The 18,903-nt window shown below is 39.6% G+C and overlaps 1 protein-coding gene across 1 annotated transcript; it reads right to left on the bottom strand.

The window, feature by feature from the left end:
• Positions 1-2,130: 2,130 nt before the first annotated feature.
• On the bottom strand, positions 2,131-6,777 carry ZNF518A (zinc finger protein 518A; the record flags this gene model as incomplete). The annotated part of the gene is made up of 1 exon (XM_080347876.1): positions 2,131-6,777. One exon carries the CDS (start codon positions 6,775-6,777, stop codon positions 2,131-2,133), a length of 4,647 nt encoding a protein of 1,548 aa, XP_080204002.1.
• Between the last annotated feature and the right edge of the window lie 12,126 nt (positions 6,778-18,903).

Genomic DNA, 18,903 nt, shown 5'->3' with positions numbered 1-18,903 from the left:
GAGGTTCAGTTTCGGGGTTTATAGGATAACAAGCTGAGGCAGCCAGTAGATCCTTCCAGTTATAAAAGTTTAATACATTTTTGCGCCTTCCTCATGCTGTTTCTTTCCAACACACTTCCTCACCACTACACTTGTCTTCTTCAAAGTTCATAGCCAACTTAATGCTAGAGCTCAAACCTATCATGCAGCACAAAATGATCCTATTTTGATACATAACAGACACCAACTAATATATTAACTCCCCCAAACTATGCTGTTTTGACTGTCTCAGGTACTTGACTCCCATACATAACTCACCAGCTACAAGGCTAGTGTGCATCTTCCTGCCATCAGGCAAATCAAGAAAAGAAAAAAAAAATCTAGCTACTGAAGCAATTTTTTAGAATCCTTTTCATGGTGACATTTCTTAAAACATTAGTCAATATCTGTTACTGATGACATTCCTGAAAGAACTCTGATTGTTTCATTGGTAGCAAGTCAATCTTCACATTCGCCTTACAGAAAGAGTCACAGAGAACTATCGCTGGGCTTGCACCAATCTCAACCCTCAGAGATTTAAATGCCCCAGTCCTCTCCAAGTCTAGTATTCAATTTTCACCGGTTTTCCATCAATACTTTGGGAAGCTGACTTACACACCTAGGATGCAGACTTCCTTGGACTTGGACAAAAGGTGCTATATGTAGGGGCACTCCCGCTGAAGACTGGATCTAGCCTCCAGGTTCATTAAGAACACTGAGGACAAAGCCGCTAAACATAATAACTACTGTGGATAATAAGGACCTTAATTTGTATATTCTCAGTCACTATGGATAAGGTCTTTTGTTTATATGCCCTTACATAAACATTAAGAAATGTGAAGGATATTCTTCTTTCATCGTTATCACTAAAACTGTAAGTAGGAAGCGAGCAGCCTCCTAGCACTACTACCCTACTGGCCGGTAAAATGAGGGAGGAGTAACTCAAGCTTTGGTTTTGACAAACCCCTGGTGCCCTAAAAGGCAGTTCATCTGAATAAGTAATAGTAGAAAATGCTATTTAGTCATTACGAGGACAAATTGCATCCACCTGGAATAAAACTATAACGCAGTTACAGGCCTGAAATGGTGCTTTGCACTTCACCATATCCTGGCCTGCCTATATGGTCTGTGACCTACATAGTATAAAACAAAGTACAAATATTTTCTATAAATGCTCACAGTCATATTCTGTAAACACAAGTTATAACAAATTTAATAGTGACAGAGCCAATACAGATTAGGAATGTTCACCATTCTTAAACACCATATACATTATGAATATATATACTGTATTTTCAACTGATTCCATTCTTAGGCTCATCATATTAACACAATCGTAACATATTTTATTAATTTATATGAAAAATACTTCACTAAGAAAGTAGACAAACTGCACAGAAATAGTACAAGTGTCATGTGCATAGCAATATAGCTTAAAGCATTCACATATGGCTTTAAATGAAACCATTGGGGAAATGGCCCTATACGGACCTATGGTTACACAGTTGACATAATGTAAACTGCTTCACATCTTTTAGGCACTTGCTAACAATAGTGTTCAATCCCTGAAAAACTAAATCAAGAGCTAACAAGTGGGGAAAAAAAAAAAAAAAAAAAGGATAACAGCTGTGTGTAGTTGGAAAATTTAAAAAATTGATTTTTAGTAGTGCATGCACAGAACTGAAAAATGGGGGGGGGGGGGGGGGGGGGTGGTGGTAAATTTCTGTGCAAGAATTATACCAAATAAATGAAAAGTATAAAAATATTTACATGTTTAGGTTTTTTAAATATGTACAGAACAAAAGCCCTGAAGACTCATTCTACAGAATAAAAATAGAGGACATGATAGTAGTAACAAAAAATAATATATATTTTTCTGGAATTGTATTTGCAGTTAGTTACAAATTATCTAAACCACAAAGCTCCTTGATCTATCTCAAAGCTTGATGGCAATAGAGAATCTGTCCTTCCTTTTAAAACACTTTGCATCATTTTTAAACTTCAGTTACAATACTGAAATACAAAAGAAAATAATTACTTGTGTCCTAATTCAGCTGATTCTCTTTTTAAAAAACTGTAATGCATGATACTTATTTTCTTCACTGGTCATCATTACATTAATGAATTCCAATCTCGAGTAGCCTCCATCAGATGCCTCTGTCCATGTCCTACCCAATTATCCTGATTGTCAAATATTCTACCGCAAAACCAGCAGCTAAACTTAGCTTTCAAGGTGTTCTCAGAGGTAGTTTTCACAATCTGATAATTGTTTTTGCTAGTCTTTTTCAGTGTCAATTTTAAGACAAATCTTTCTTTTACAGGACTAATAGGTTTTACTGTCTTGTGCCTCTTCTGAGAAAGATCAACAGTAGTTATGTCCAAAGGATTGCAGAAAGCTGGCTGCAGAAGCGCTTCAATAGTTCTTTTTGACAGTGAAACCTTAAGAACATGTCCCTTAAATTTAGCAATGGTTTTCATTACATTTACAACTTCTGGAACATCTGCATCAGGATGGTTAAGCACAACAACTGGTTGATTTCTCCGAGGGCATTTTACAAGCTGTTTAGAATTAAATGGAAGTAATTTCAGAGTCCTCACAGTTTCTTTTGATGCCCTTGGTTTGTAAGGGCCACCTGATTGACTAACAACTTCAGCTAGATTCTTTTCTTTACACTTTCTGTGCAACGTCACTTTCTTTCTTGGAGGTTCCGGGCAATTATCTTTACTTTTCCGTTTGAAGTTCCTGTTTCTTCGCACACCCACAGTTTCTGAACTTTTAGACCTAGTTCGTTTTAAACGAGTTTTTTCTTTTGCAGTTCTGTTTCGGGTGCCCCATGTGGGTTTCTGACTACCAAAGTTATTCCTGTTGTTAGCAGTTATAACTTGCGCACTCTCAACAGAACCTTTTTGCAACCGTGTCCCCGCAGACCTGGTAGAATAAACAGGCTCTACAGGAGGAACACAACATGCTGGATTAGAGCTTGCCAAAGAGGCATTTGCTGGCATTAACCTACCTGGTAAGATTAAGGCATCATTAGAAGTACTATTAGTTTGTTTCTGTGCTAGTGCAGGAGTATGGGACTGCAAGTTATCCAACTGTAGTGAGGGCACTGAGCTGCTTACTGACTGAGTGCTATCAGCCAGTGTATCTGAAGTAGAAGTCTTAATTTTCAGCAAAAGCTTTTGTTGCATGGCTCCAGTTTTCTTTGGTTGACAATTTTGATAATGAGTATAATCCTGAAAAACACTATGTTTATGAACTACAGGCTTGTTTGGTGTCATACATTTCAGAAAAAGTGCCTGCTGTCTGTCAGGCAAAAGTGCATAAACACATTGTTTCTGTTTTATTTCCTCTTGGTTTATTGACTCCAAGGAACCAAAACCAGCATCCTGATGCTCTGCCAACACCTTCATAGAAGAAATTCCTTTCGCAGATGACTCTGATGAGTTTCCAATTACACGAGGTCCTTTGATCTGTATGTTATTTAATGAGTCATTTGCTGTACTACATGATCTCCTACTACAGGAACTTCTCAGACTTCTGAAACCATCATTTTTCCCCTCCACTTTTGAAGCTGGGATGGTTATTTTACCATATTCTCTGGATGCAACTCTCCCTAAAACCTGAGAACTATCACTAGGGACACTGGCAGCTGTTCCAATTGCCCCATTAAATGTCAAAATCATTCCAGGTCCTTTATTTAAAACAAAAGATGCAGGTACACCTTTAGTCACATGCCCATCTGATGAACTGGCTGACAGAAGAGATTTTCCTGCAACAACCCGTAGTCCAGGCCGGTTAGCAAGGTGCAAAGGAATAAATAATCCTGTTGAAGGGGACTGAACTAAAAGGGGCTTCTGTTCCTGAATAACAGGTGAAAAGCTGGTAGGATTTTGGGCTGTAGACAGCATTTGATCTTTTACTACGTGCTGTGTAATGATTGCATCTGCAGGAGTTTTTAGCGATGTACCAGCACCTGGAGTTCTGGGTAATTTATCCATTCCCTGTGAATCAAATGATGTCCTGGGCATCTGTCGTTCTCTCCCACAATATGTACCTTTATTTGTGCTACATCTTGCGTTCAACTCTCTCTTATATAAATGAAAGCCTGCATTAGAAGGAGGCCTCTGAAAACTACATGCAGTCGTCGAGCTTTTCAAATGTGTAAAGGCTTTATTCCCTGTCTTGTGGCCACAAAGCAGCTTGTCAGAATGAAGTTTTGCGCAGTTATTTGTCTTGCTGTGGGATTCTTGCAGAGTAGTTGCTTTCACTTTTAACACATCTTGCTGTAACTGGTTTATTTCAGGCAAAAAATAATTAGCTGCCTGTACATTCTGCAATGAGAAAACAGATGTGATTTTAGGCATTAAGACTGAGTTAACACAATCAGAGCCATTTTCTTGGAATTTCTCAGCTACGTTCTCAAAGCCATGATGTATGTTAGCATCCAAATACTGCTGGCCATTATGCTGATCCTCCATAAAACACTCACTGTCGATAACACATTTAGATTGACTTTTAGAAGACACAGAGTTATTATTAGTGTTTATGTGTCCATAAGCTTTACTAATATTTGATTGGGCTGATACAACTTTTCCTGGTTTTAAGCCTTTCATTGACGCTGAATATGCAGATGTAGATTCACTTCTCCTACTGTTTTGAAAAGAAACTGTTTTGCTAGACATAAATTCTTTGTAACTATCATCTGTTGACATCCAAACGCTACATGGATTATCTGAAGTGTCCATTTTGGAATAGTTGTGAAAAGACAGCAACCCTTCATTGGAAGAATCCACTGACATTGAATAACAGAGATTATTAGTTGCATTACTATTATTTAGGCCACCATTTTGTATTTTCAGTTCAGGAAAGAAAGGCGTCTTCACAGGGTCATAATGAAGTGTATTTGTAATAGTGGGTAGTAATACCTGAGGATGACTTGGAGGACTATAGCTTCCCCACGAGACATTACTTCGAGTTCCATCTTTTGTCACCTCGTCACATGGAGGTACAGTTGAACCAAACTTCACTGGCAAATAATTTGAACTTTTTCCTACAGCTACATTAGAAGGTGCTACAGTTTGAAAAACACTCTTACTGTACAATAAAGAGTTATTTTGTTTTTCCACTTTTGTTTTTCCTGAATGAGGAGCAGAACAAGAAAAGGGAGGGGAGGCTAATGGGTGAACAGAATTGAAAGTTGACTGATCAGTTACATGTGGTCTGGCACCTGACGACAAGCCGCAGGGATCAGCAGTCTGTAGCAACGGAGATGTAGCGCCATCCTTAATAGGATCAGCTTTCTGACCCAACAAATGTGCGTTTTGCTTATTTGTAGGTAATAATTTTATAACAATATGTTGTTTTCCATCTACCATTTTAAATCCCATAAATTTAGCACTGTAATTTGCTGGAACAGATATTTTATTGTTTTTGACCATCAATACTGTTGGCCCATGAACAGCATTTTTCAATAATCCCAGACCATAACTTGTTCCATCATCTGCTTTATCATATTGTGCTGTAGTAGTAGAGAGCATTCCACCCATGAAGTTATGCTTTTCTGTATAGAGAATCTGATCTTTCTCTTCACTTGCTTCCACATCTCTCATACACTGGTTCAGCTCCTCAGCTTTTGTTTGAATTTTATTCACACTTCTTAGCACTTGTGCATTTTTTTCTCCAGGTTTGTCACTTCCACTGCTTATTTTTTTCCGTCTCCAGAGTGCTTTTTTCGATGCTCCCATTTTATACCTTCTTAACACAAGCTTCAGTCCTGCTGGAGTCTTCACTATTCTTTTTTCACATTTATCCTTTTCCAGTTCTTCTTTTGCATACAAGTGGTCACTATGTAAAGCTATGATGTGCTTTAAAAGATAATCTTTCCGTGGCGTGCTGTAACTACAATATTGACAACCGAAAGGAAACATACTGGTATGAACAACAAGATGTTTCTGGAACTCCTCTTTTGTAAAGCTTATGTGATGGCATTTTCCACATTTAAATGGAATCTCATTATGTCTGTGAATGTGCTGAACAAATGTGCCCACATCCTGGGTAGAAAAACCACATTTTTCACACTGAAAGTGACCATTTACACAATGCTTTGATGTGAAGTGTTTTGTCAAATCCAACAAAGTGTACATATGCTCATCATTACAAAGCTCACATTTTACTAAAGTGCTACGATGGGTGCGTCTGTGCTGTTTAAAGGACTGAAAGTCATTAGCCGAGAAGTTACACATTTCACAAGGATAGAGAGGCAACTCCCCATAGTGTAACAGCTGAAAATGTTTCAGTAGATCATTCGGGCTGTATCTAATGTTATCCTTGCACTTGGTACAAGTGAAATTTAGTATCTTTGCTGTAGTTTTCAATCCTTCTTCAAATTGCACTTCTGGTTTATTTTGCAAGTGGCTTCCCTCTGAACAATTGGGATTGCTTCCATTTATTTTCTCTAGACTTAAGGACTTCCTGGCAGTTTGTTGTTTACACTGAAAGAGTTTTCTAAATCTATCAACTTCATGTTTCATTAATACTTCATTTGGAATGCTCACCCTGGGTAAATCTATTTTCACACTTTTCAGTTTGCAAGGGAGATTGATATCGAAAATCGCTGGTTGAGTCATCATACTTAAAGGATCATTCACCAGCACTTTTTCCAAAGTAGTATCTGTAGAAAAATTCTTCGCAGCATTATGTTTTAACAAACTAATTTGCTTTTTATCAGGAAAAAACTGTTCCTTTTCAGATTGCATGATTTTAGGTTTTTTCTCTCTTTAAGTGAATTCTTGATATTAGTCTCAGTTCCTGCAGCAAGCACGACTGCTGCCTCAAGTTATTCTCAAGGTTCTAGAACTTCTCCATTTTATTCTCCTGAAATCAGAAAATAAAGAAAATATTACATTTAAAACTAATGCAATTAGAATATTCATTACAATTCATTAATATATATTGCTGATTGTTATAATAGCGTTTAAAAGAAAAAAGCATGAGGCAAAAAAAATTACACACTACACTGTAACCTTTGATTGATTGTGGCTGGGGTGGGAGCGTGTTTGTTTGTTGGTTTGATGCTTTAGGTTGGGTTTTTTTCCCCACAAAATATACATAAGTCTTGAAAAACAAGCTTTAAAGGACAACATCTACAGAAAGATTAAAACAATGAAATTCCATGCCATCAAATTTTGAATTTCTCCCACGAGGACAATCTGTAAGCATGAGAAATCCCAAAAGCTGCTTTCTTAAATGCAGCTAGCAAATATAAGCACGATGCCTCATCTGTGACATGGATCACTAACTGTACCTACCTGAAATCCTAAAAACAAGTCCAATTCAACAGGAGGTGATACTTTTATTTCTCAAGTCTGTTTCTCTACTAGTAGCTAATTATTGTGATTAGAAAATAAAATAAAATTTAAAAAAACCCCACACTTGACAAGATATCTGCTTCACTAATGGAGATGTCACCTTTATTGACAGGAGAAAAAAAAAGACACTCAGCTGCAATGAATTTTTTGCATGCCTACTTTCAGTACCACACAACCCTGAAGTCACCAACAGATAAAAGTTAACTTTGGTTTCTCACCATATGTTCCCGGGTATAAGTTAATCTTTTCAGAGCAAGAGCATGACTGACAACAGCACTCCTCTAGGCTCACACAGGTATGGTCAGCATCGTCTCGCTATAGAGTTCGTGTCAGTGTTTCCATAACAGGCTGAACTGACAATTTATGCCAGCTCAAATCTACGCTTGAACAACATTCCCACATGTCAACATAAAATCAGCAGAAATTGAATAGCAGTGAAAATAATTTGGATTTTGAAAGCTGAAACCAAAAAGGAACAAGCACCCTCTCTTCACTAGTATATAATACTTTTTTCTAAAAAATTTTTCAGTAACATAAATCATAGCATCACTTTATTCTTCACCAGCAAAGTAAAGCGTTGGCTGAAATCTGACCAGCAGTTCTCCCTCCACTATTTCGCTGCCCACCCTGAACCAGCGCAGACTTGAAACTCATTAGATCATCCTACTTATTCACATTCAAACTGAAAGAATGATCACATCCTCTCCCTCACTGTGATGAAGTGGACACCACTAAGGTCTCCCCAATATTTTCCCACAGTCCTATGAGAAGGAAGTATCTGGCATTAAACATGTAAATACCTCACAAAGAAAACAGAGAATGAATAATTTTCGGGGACATACTCACATATCACATAGCAAGAAAACACTTTTTTTTTTTTTTTAAGCGTACACTTTATTGCATTCCTTTGGAAAAGATATTAGCATTTCTGCAATTTCTTGAAAATAATAAGCAAAACAGATTTGGACATTTTAGACAGACTCCAATATCAAACAAATTCAAATTCAAATTCACCAAACCAACACCAAAACACCGACAGACACACTCCCACACTCCCTCCTTCCGAACCAAAACACCTTAAGTACAGGTTTGTGGGTTTGTTTTTAAACTCAATTATACATTTCCCATCTTCCACACAGGAGATTAATACCTGGCATATTACTGTACTTTGAGCCTTCAGAAGATAAGAACTCATCTACATTAGACTCCATTTTCACCAAAAAAAAAAGAATACTGTATTGTAATGCTTTCTCTTGTCAATGGTAAATCCCTTATTTGAACAAGTTGAACTCTCGCATAAGGAATAAGTAACTAAAAATGACATGGACCTGCTTGCCGAAGAACTTTTTTAATATGCAGTCGCAACACATGAAGATTACAGGTTGCATGATGCAATACATCATCCCGATGTTAGCTGCCTATCATTCAGATTAAAATGTTATATAGTCAAATACTGAAACTTGAAATCTGTATGCAACTAACACTAAAAAATCAGAAGTGGATGCAGTATGCTGCAGAGAACAAACCTCGAGCTTTTAAGATGAGGTAAATGTGGTCATCAATTGGGCATCATTTCACTGACTTATTGGATAAAGTATATATATGTTTGGCAAAGAGTCTCAGTTGGATATATTCAAACCTGATTCAAGATCTCCTTTAACTAATTAACCACACAAATTACAATTTAACTTTGTTATTATTGGGTAGCATGCAACTATCAACGAGCACCTGCAGCACAATAAATATAAATATTTACTAGAAACAACCAACCAGTAAAAAAAAAATCCCAGGGATCTTTAAATATGCATTATCAAATAAGACGACAGACTTACACATTAAGAAAAGACTTGACTTCAATTCTTCAACAGCCTTTTAAACATTTTTCCACACACATAGAAGAGGTAAATATGTAAAACTCAGAAAAGGCCACAGTCAGGAAGAATACTGAGAAAATGTCTGAAAACAAAAGGAAAGATATTTTAAAAGGTGTAATTACAAGCATAACTGCCAAAAAGCAGAAATCCTTCACAATTTTACATTATCTGCATTTTTAATATATTGAAGACAGAAAAACTGTGAGACATACTATGTTCTCTCCCAAAAAACACCATCAAATACAAGACAAATTATAAATTAATGAGTGGAATTAAAAAATCACTAGCAAACTCCTCCTAACGAGGCCTATTATAACCTTAGCTTTGTCACTACTTCTCAGACATTCGTAAGTGGTGAGCACAAACATGTAACTTAAAAACAAGACAGAAAGCAGTTACTATTACCACAGTCCATCAAATTTTAAACTGAACTCAAAAGAAACTTTTTTTTTTTTTAAGTAAAAACTGTAATAAATTCTACAGTAAAGACCAAATCATAATTTTCTAGAAAGTTTTGCAAAAAACCCCAGGGGTTTGAATCAAGTAGATAGGATGAATACAAACCCTGAAAATACATAAGCATGCGTCAAAGTTAAGTCTCATTTAAAAAGAAAAAAAAAAAAAAAAGAATAAAAAGAAAAAAGCCACTAAGCACAGGCATAAGTAACCACTTGAAGCTCTAAGCCTCAATTTTCTTGCCACAAAAATGCTCCAATATGTCTGCATTTTGTTTAAAAAAAGTACTCATGGAGAAAAAAAAGCTTTTAGTTGTACACTTCCATCTAGTGAGAAATTACAGATAGGAGCAGGACACAACTAAGTTCGCTACGTTTTACAGTTCTTCCATTTAGAACAAATAACAGAAATTCAAACTATATTTCCAAACAGGTAGCAGTTTCACGACTCCTGTAAAAATTGTTTACACTAATTTAAATTTTACCAAAAGAAAAACAAAACAACTATGCTAAAGTATTTTCGATGCTTGGTCCCATCCTACTTGTGTCGGCAATTCAGAGTAGTGCCCTCACCTCTGCAGAGGTCTGGACACATGCACGAACTTCTAAAACTACGTTTTCGAGAACTCACAGAGCTACAGCTTCTGAGGGTCAGATACGCTCCATCTGACACATCTGCTTTCGTAAAAATAAAATATAAAATAAAAATAAATCACCAAATCACTCTCCGAGGTAACAAACATAGGCACCCGTGCCCCCCAGCGAACTTGCCGTTTGGGCAAAGCGCGGCTGAGCGCTGCGGGGCGGCACGGCCCCGCCACCGCACCTGAGCCAGCGCCGGCTCCGCGCTCACCGCCCCCCGGGGTCGCTCCCGTCCCGCCGCTCGGGGCTCCCGGCCCCGCCGTTAAGAAGCGGCGGCCCCGCGGGACGCTGCCGGGGCTCGCCAAGGAGCAGGGCCAGGGCTGTAGCCCCGTCTCCGGGACGAGGACAGAGGGAAGAGCATGGACGCGGCAAGAAGCGGTCGGTGACGCCAGCCCGGCGGGGGAGCTCCCGAGGCTGCCACCGCCTCAGGGCCTCGCCGCGGGCTCCACCCAGGCGTTCCTCCAAATTGGGGTAGGGGCGAGCGGGACACCTCCCCTCCCCACCTCCTTCTCGGGAACCACCCGGTTCCTCCGGCGGTCAGCTCTGCCCCCGCCCGCCGGGCCGCCCGCCGCAGGGCACACACACGGCCCTGGGGGGCGCCGCGCTGCCCGCGACGCTTCGCCTGGCTCCGCGTAGCCCTGCGGAGGGATACGCCGCCGCAAGCAGCCCTGGAGCCGACCACGAGGCATTCTTGCCCGTTCCCCGCCGCGGCCGGGCGCTGTCCACCGGCCCCGGCCATGCGACCGCCATCCCCGGCTACCCCGCGAACTTCCCGCGGCCGGAGGGGGCGGGGGGCACGGACTATTTAACGAGTCATCCCCACCACGGGGCGGCTTCCTGCTCCGCCAGAGCTCGCACCTCCTGCCCGCTCCTCTCCGCCGCAGCCCGCCCCGGGCAGCTCCCCCCGGCCCCGCGCGGACACCCCCCCTGCCCCGCCGGGCGCCCCTCGCGGAGTTACCTCGCCTCTCTCCATAGCCCGGCGAGCCGCTGTCGGCGGCCATAACAGCTTCCATCCGGGAACTGCGGGGCTGCGAGCCCGGCGGTGGGGACGGCGGCGGAGGGATACGCGTTCACCTGAGAAGACGGACGGCGGCCGACGAGGCCCAGGGCGGGGGAGTGCTGCGGCGGGGGGGGGAGGGGTGGGGCGCCACCGCCCCAAGGCGGGACACAGGGTGGGGGCTCTGGTGTGGGCGGTGTGGGGGTAGGGACAGCCCCCGCTGCCTTCCTCCTCCTGGGATGTGGCCGCGGGAGCTGGGAGGGAAGCACAATGCCGGGCCGCCCGCACCCCTTCCCGGGGGCAGCCGTGTGGCCCCGGCGCAAGGCTGAATGCCGCACCGCCCCGCCGGGTCTGGGCCAGACCGCTCGGGCACAGGTACCGCCCGCCCATCTTCACCTGTCAACGGGTTTGCGCTTCCCTCCGCCCAGGGGCGTGTGGGTCCAATGGGCGCTAATGGGTCTGGGCAGGGAGCGCTGATGCCCCGTCATGAGTCACCGAAAAGAAAGAGTCTTGCCTGGGCTGTGGGTGCCACACCCCTGACAAGGGTTTTCTGATGCAACGTGTGAGGGTATCTGTAGAAGAGGGCAGCGAAGAAAGCATCCAGAACACATGGAGGGGTTGGCGTGTGCTCAAAGTCAGAGCTGAAAATGACCACAGAGTATATGTTTGCCGTCTTGCAGACATAATATCATTGCTACTTACAACAGGGTTAAACTATGCTTGTTAGTAGCAGCGTGCTCTTTACATTTGTGCTAAGTTTCAATGCACACGGAAGATCACCAAAGAGTGTAAGCGCACAAGGGAAGGAGGAAATTCAGATGTACCATGGCCAAAAAAAGGCAAACACCTGTCGCAGAAATAGACTGTAAAGATGAATTGTGAATTAAGAGGTCATACAAAATGAAAGCCTGTCTCCACTTACGAAACAACATTCAAAAATCAAAAGCAGAGGAGAAAGTTTTAAGTTCCCAAAGGAAAAAAACTTAAACTCACTCATGAGCAATTTAACTGAGCAATTCAGCTAAATTTTTCCCCAGAAGCCTTGTCACATCTTACTAGTTGCAACAAAGCGTAAAAAAATTACACTTTTTACTCATTATTAAATCGAAGAACCAGGAGAAATGTTGCTATCTTTGAGTGTGTATGTGCATGTAATAGGGATCCATTAAACATTAACATATTTTAAATTCCACATTCAAATTGACATCATTTATTTCCCTTGTGTCCTAGACTGTAAAAGAAAATTAATAGAAGCCATTTGGGGGTGGGTTTTTTTGGCCCTAAACAGTATCTTAAGGAATAGAATTATATCATTGATGGTTCTACTATACCCCAATGAAACAATCTTTGCCAAAAGCAAGTGGAGCAAAATACTTGTTTACATGCAAATCTTCAAATTATTATTCTGGCTTCTAATTCATTACATTGTTCTAAATGACCAGAAGTGGAGATTGTACATATGCACCCACAGTGTTTTGGATGATCTGAAAACTAACTACAACTGAAGGAAAAAAAAAAAAATAGCATAGTTCTGGCTGCAGCGCTAAACTCGGAAAAGATAATGGAAAAGAATTATCCATGAGTATCATCAGTCAGGACAGGACTTCCCATTACATGTGTTGTTAGCATTAGTCTGTTATAAATTGGTAGGACAATTAAGTGCAACAAGTAGCCTTCATAATGCTGTTTTTATTATTGTTGCTATTAGTTCTGTAGATATGATGTTTTAAAATTGAAAACTTAACACTTTCCTCAAATACATGGATGCCTCACAAACAACAGAAGTACTGCATCCCTAGTTTCTTCTAGATGTCCAGCTTATTTATGGACAGCGGGGTGGATTGGATCAATTTATTGCATAATCTGCTGGACCATCAGAAATTACTTATATCAGAAATTAATCCACACCAAATAATTGGAACTGAGTTAATGATTTCCTCATAAATACACGCAGGACAGAATGAAGCTGAGGAACTCTTAATTTTTTAAAGAAAACCACTTAGTTTTTAATGTGAAGTTGCTCATGCATTTGCCTGGTATCGCTGAATTTGGTCACAGATGTGAGAGCGCTTCTTTCTGAGTCAGAAACAATCATGAAGTATTACTGCTGGTATGTTCTATATTGGAATTAAAAAGTGGAAATACCTGGCTAAAAGTGAAAACAATTTCAGCTAGATTTTCACATTTGTGAGTGATTCACATTTGTGGTATGTGTAGGAGAAATAGCTAAATCTCAAAAAGTTCTTCGGCCTATGACAACTTTTAGTCTTCGTTGTTTCCCATTTTTTTTGTTCAATCTGACATGAATTTAAATTAGCTTCACTTTCTACAGACATTACCAATGCTGTAGTTGTTTTCATTTGAACTTTTATTCCTGTGATTTTAAAAATTATGGTTTAGATAGCTCCAAGACTGGTTGTACCAGGAAATCCATAAAGGAAGTGAAATAATTGCTTTCTTTCACTACTGTAATATTACTGTAGTTGTGCAGGTAAAGCCATAATGAGAATTCAGTGATGTTCTGATATTAATAATGATACTACTAGGTGTCAGCATTAATACTGCTATGTTTATAAGATAATATATTGTGAAAAGGAAACCTTACCATTATACTTCCCTGATGTTTTAACCAATCAAACAAAACCAGGCTATTTACCACCAAAAAAACCCACAGATTCAAAATTAAGGTGTTTATTTTACCTCGCTGACAGTGATGTATAGGCAACCATACACTGCAAAATACTCAATCATCAAAGCAAATAATCTAGCGTACCAGGAACCAGTTTCTCCTAAAAAGGCATTTTTTTTATTTTCACCATGTACTGATGTTTTATCATAGAGAAAGAAATATGGAACTTCTCTTACAGTCATGAGGCAGCTCATTCGTATATGTATTGTTTCAAGTACACTGTATTTTGGGAAAGCTAGAGTATTATTTATTTTAGTGACAAACACAATTTGGAGCTTTTTGTAAGCAGATCAGTGTGGAAATAATAGATTTGAAGAATGAATTAAAAAGGCCCCAGCAAAAAGCTTTTGTGTAAGAATACACCAGTAAAAAAAGAATAATACAGAAAGTCAAGTTAGCACCTTTAATGCATGGACTGGTATGGAGCAGGACAGAATAGATGTATTTTCTTTGAACCCTCCATTTATACTATGTTGTTTATATGTAAGATTACACCTTCTATTTACAGGTCATTAGAACCATTTGAAACAACCAACTAGCAGTAAGATTACTTGACTCAGGCTTTTTGTTGGTGTCATAACAGATCTTTTCTAACATCTATGAAACAGATATTATTAAAAGAAATAGCAGAGTTGTCTCAGTTCTTGTTTGCTTTTAGTTCAAATACTGTCTGCCTAGGCAGTTTGCCTACTGAGGCTAAGGAAGGTCTGTCAATTCCTAAACATTTCTGTCACCTAAGTGTGTTTAGTCCCTGGTTCCTCCATGGATTTCCAGCCTCTGCTACCTGTGATATTGCCCACCCACTTGTGCCATGAAGACAGACATATTTTTTAATACACTTTTCATGAACATATTCAGAACTTGCTGTCTTCTTGAAAAAGAGATACTCATTTGAGCTGTTCTGGCAATACTAAGTAGTAGTTGTAGCTGCCAAGCAGCACATAAGATTATGGTTTATAATTTCATTACAGACAAGCCAGGAAAGAAATATCAATTAATTACATTTTATAAAGTATAACATTAATAAATATATTAAATGCTGAAATAGACAAATGCATGGGATTAAGTTCTACTGACTGTTACTAAAAGCCACAAAGTGATTCTGAATTTTGTCTGCTATAAGTAAGGAATTACTTAGCCCATGTCGTAAGAAAAAATATCAGAAACAGGAACTCTTCCAGAAACTCTGTACAGCCAATAGATGAGCAAGGTATGAAATGAGCACTCAGAAGATCAAACCACAGGAGAAAACCAAAATGAATTCTTTGCATATGTAAGAACAGATTGTGGAGGTTTGTGTCTTAAAAGGTTACAGAGCAACAAAATGAACAGTAGCAAAGTCAGTAAGACTAAAGCCAGGAGTTCTAGTGGAATAAAGAGTGAAGTGGCTGCACAATTATATCTTTCACTTAAAGCTGATGTCGTGCCAAAAGAATAGAAAATGGCATATGGGACCCCAGGTTTTTACAGGATTTATGAGGTGAACTAGTAACTCTTATGTCCATCCAGAGCAAAGTGATACAAACTCCAAAAAACACAGAATACATGATTATGTGGATTTATTGTATAGTATTTTGTAAAGTGTATTTTCTTGGAAGTTACTAGAAAGTCCCACAAAATTCTCTGTTAAGGCCTGCACTGCTCAATATATTCATGGGACAGAAGGGTAAAATAGCACCATGTCAAAGTTTGATGATGACAATAAGTTTTTCACGTTACAGTTTTCTGCAAAGAGCTGTAGACGGTGTTCATGATGCTAGAGAACTGGGCAATAAACTGGAAAATGAAATTCAGTACAATATCAGGCACAGCAATATAATTTTAAATAGAAAATAATGGGCCCCAAAATGGCTAATACCACCCAGAAAAAAAGGATCTTTGAAATGTGATAGACGTTGATATGAAGGCAGTGTCTGTATGCTCAGTAATAATCATAAAGGCAAACAGAATGTTACTAACCTGTAGAAATGGAGTAGAAAATAAAACAGTAAACATCATGGTGCTGCTATATAAATGCTATGGATGTATCTTCTACACTTGTGGTGGTACAGACCCCACCTCAGGGCCACCGGGGGACCTCAAGACAAGCCAACATGGTGTTCTCAAGTGTTCTTGTTTTGATCACAAGTGCAGTGAGTAGAAATGAACTGGCGTTCCTCAGCTGGTGATCATTAGAGAGGCCAGCATTATGTTCCTGCCTGGGGACACAGGTTCTTGTCTTGATGGAAGCGTGTAGTGAGTTGGGACAATTAGGCACTCTTTGCTTGGTGATCACAAGGCAGGCCAACATTGTTCCTGCCTTGATCAAAGAGTGAGTTTGGACTATCAGGTGCCTCCTGACTGCACCGGAAACTCCTACTAATTGGATTGTTGCCCAATGTGGGAAGTACCACGTGAGCTTGAGGCACAAGCTGTGGAAAAATGTTGACCAAAGACAATCATCTTGTGATCCTATAAATAGTGATCCTAAAGGGAGACCCTTTGAGCTCTCCTGGACTGCAGCGGGCTGTAACCCAGTATCTTCTCCTGACTGGAATACCTTCAGTGCTGACATCACAAAGACTCAGTTGTCATCTACTGATGATTTTGCAAGGATCCAAAGACCTAATTTTGCACAGTTTGATTATCATCCACTGATGAATGTCTACTCATAAAAGTGAGTAATTTATAAAACTCATGAAAAGGAAATTTTAATCATAGGTTAACCTTTGTTTGTGTGATTTGATTTTAGAACTGATTCATCTGTCTATTTGTCTGTTTCTGTGTGTGCATTTTAATTTACCTTTTCTGCACCTGTGAGTGTGTTTCTGTTGAGAAAACCCTACTGTAAGTTTAGTGTGAACCTTGTCATTTACAAATCTCTAAGTCACTATTTTGATTGATTATAACAAATGTCATTGAATCACTCAAACTGGCTGACAATTAAGTGCTATATATACAACCTAACTTTGTAATCTACCAAAAAGTATTAATAAATTCTAATTTGCTACTAAAATGAAAGCTGTGTAAAAATTCCATTCATGACAACACTACATGCAGGCTTCCCTTTCTCAACCTGGACATCACAAAACCAGGAGGATTGCAGAGAAGGAACCCAAATGCATGGAATCACTTTAATAGAAAAAAGAAGAAACTCGGATTTTTCAGCCATGAGAAGGAATACCTTAAGAGCCAGCAGAATAGAAGTGATATGAAGGAGGTGAACAAAGGATTACTTTTTTAAGTTAAAGGAATTAGAAGGCATAAAATTAAGTAATCAAGATGCCAGTTCAAAACAAATAAATGGGGTGCTACGTGCAATAAGGGTTGAATCAGGGAACATACTTTCTCAAGAAGTGAAAGATACCAAGAATTTACATTAATTTGAAAAGCTATGAGACAAATTCATAGAAGAAAAAACAAATTATTACAACAAAAGATACAACCTCTGAATCGAGATGTCCCTGAGACTCAGATTTCTGTTCACTGGGAAAGCAAGCTGGGGAAAAAGCAGCATTTGCCCTCCTCTTCTACAGCTCTGTTGGAATCTGCTTTTGGCCAGATGATGTTCTGCTAAGTAGACTCCGTACATCAGTTCCCTCCTAATTGTTTTAATACACCTGCCAGATGGATACATCCAGTTAAGAGGCCCTGTTATAACTGGGTATCCTACATACACTTATTCTCAGCATAGCTTTTTCAAGTATAATTTCGAATGACTTGCATACAAAGAGTCTTTAGCACATGTGAGGCATCGTTCTTGGGAAGTTACTGAGTTGTTTTTGGAAACTTGTGGAGAAACCGTTTCTCTGCCTTCCCATTATGTGAAATGAATGAGAGACTTTTTTATTATTATCATTTGGACATGAGGGAGTGTTGCCAGCCAGCAGATGGAAGAACCATTCTTAGAAATGTGTAAACAATTTTTTAAAAAAGTTTATCACCATATTGATAGCTCTACCACATGTAACTTAATTAGTAATAATCTGCTGAAAGATGAGATTCACCTTCATGAGTAGCTTGCCTTGGTACCAAAACTAGAATTTCTACATATCTATTTCTTGATTAGACAATACTAAAGCCACTATCCCTGGAGCATGTTTTAGTCTCATGAAAACTAAAGTTTGCTTTGTTAAGTGAAGATCAAATTTGTCTCATTGTAATTTTAGTCTCAATGTATGCAAGTGTCTTCAGCATTGGGAGCAGTCATAGCTGAAATAAGGTCAGGCAAGCTAAGTTAAAGCAGAAATTAGGGCTGGAAAAGAAAGAGGCAAGACCTAGGAACCAAGGCTGAGCAGATCAAGGGCAAGATTAGGAACTAGCCCTCCATAAGAAAAGGAATAAGGACAAGGTCTATAAAGCAGAAAATTAGATCAGGCTTTTAAACAGAAAGTGACACTCAAGAGCAAGAATTTAGAGCACATTTACAACTAAAAGGCATTGAGCCACCCAGATCACCCTGTCCCATCTCCTGTACATCGAGACATGTTACACCAATCAGCTAGCTTAGAGATAAGGCTGTTACCCTTTGGAAAACTAGTTATTGGCCAGATGATCAAGAAAGAGATGCCTGAACTGATTGTGGGAGACATCTTGACTTTGCAGCTTTCAGTGACAGCTGAGCTAGCAGAATGTGTTGGGTGACACAAGTCTCTTCCTCATCAGCAGAAACTAATGAGGGACCCCAATGCTCTTTTTATCAGTAGTGAAGCAACATGTGAGCAGTGAGCTGGAACACAATTGCCCAGATGAGACACAAGGGACTGGCAAACCAAGAAAAGTTTGAATCAAAGCAAATTGCAATATTCTGTTAATGTACAGAGATGCTGAGAAAACAAGATAATACTCAAGCCTGTCTGAAAATGGGGAAGATTTACT

The sequence above is a fragment of the Nesoenas mayeri genome (assembly GCF_963082525.1).
Source record: "Nesoenas mayeri genome assembly, chromosome: 7".
Taxonomy (NCBI): Eukaryota; Metazoa; Chordata; class Aves; order Columbiformes; family Columbidae; genus Nesoenas; species Nesoenas mayeri.
This window is presented reverse-complemented; position numbering and strand designations above follow the sequence as displayed.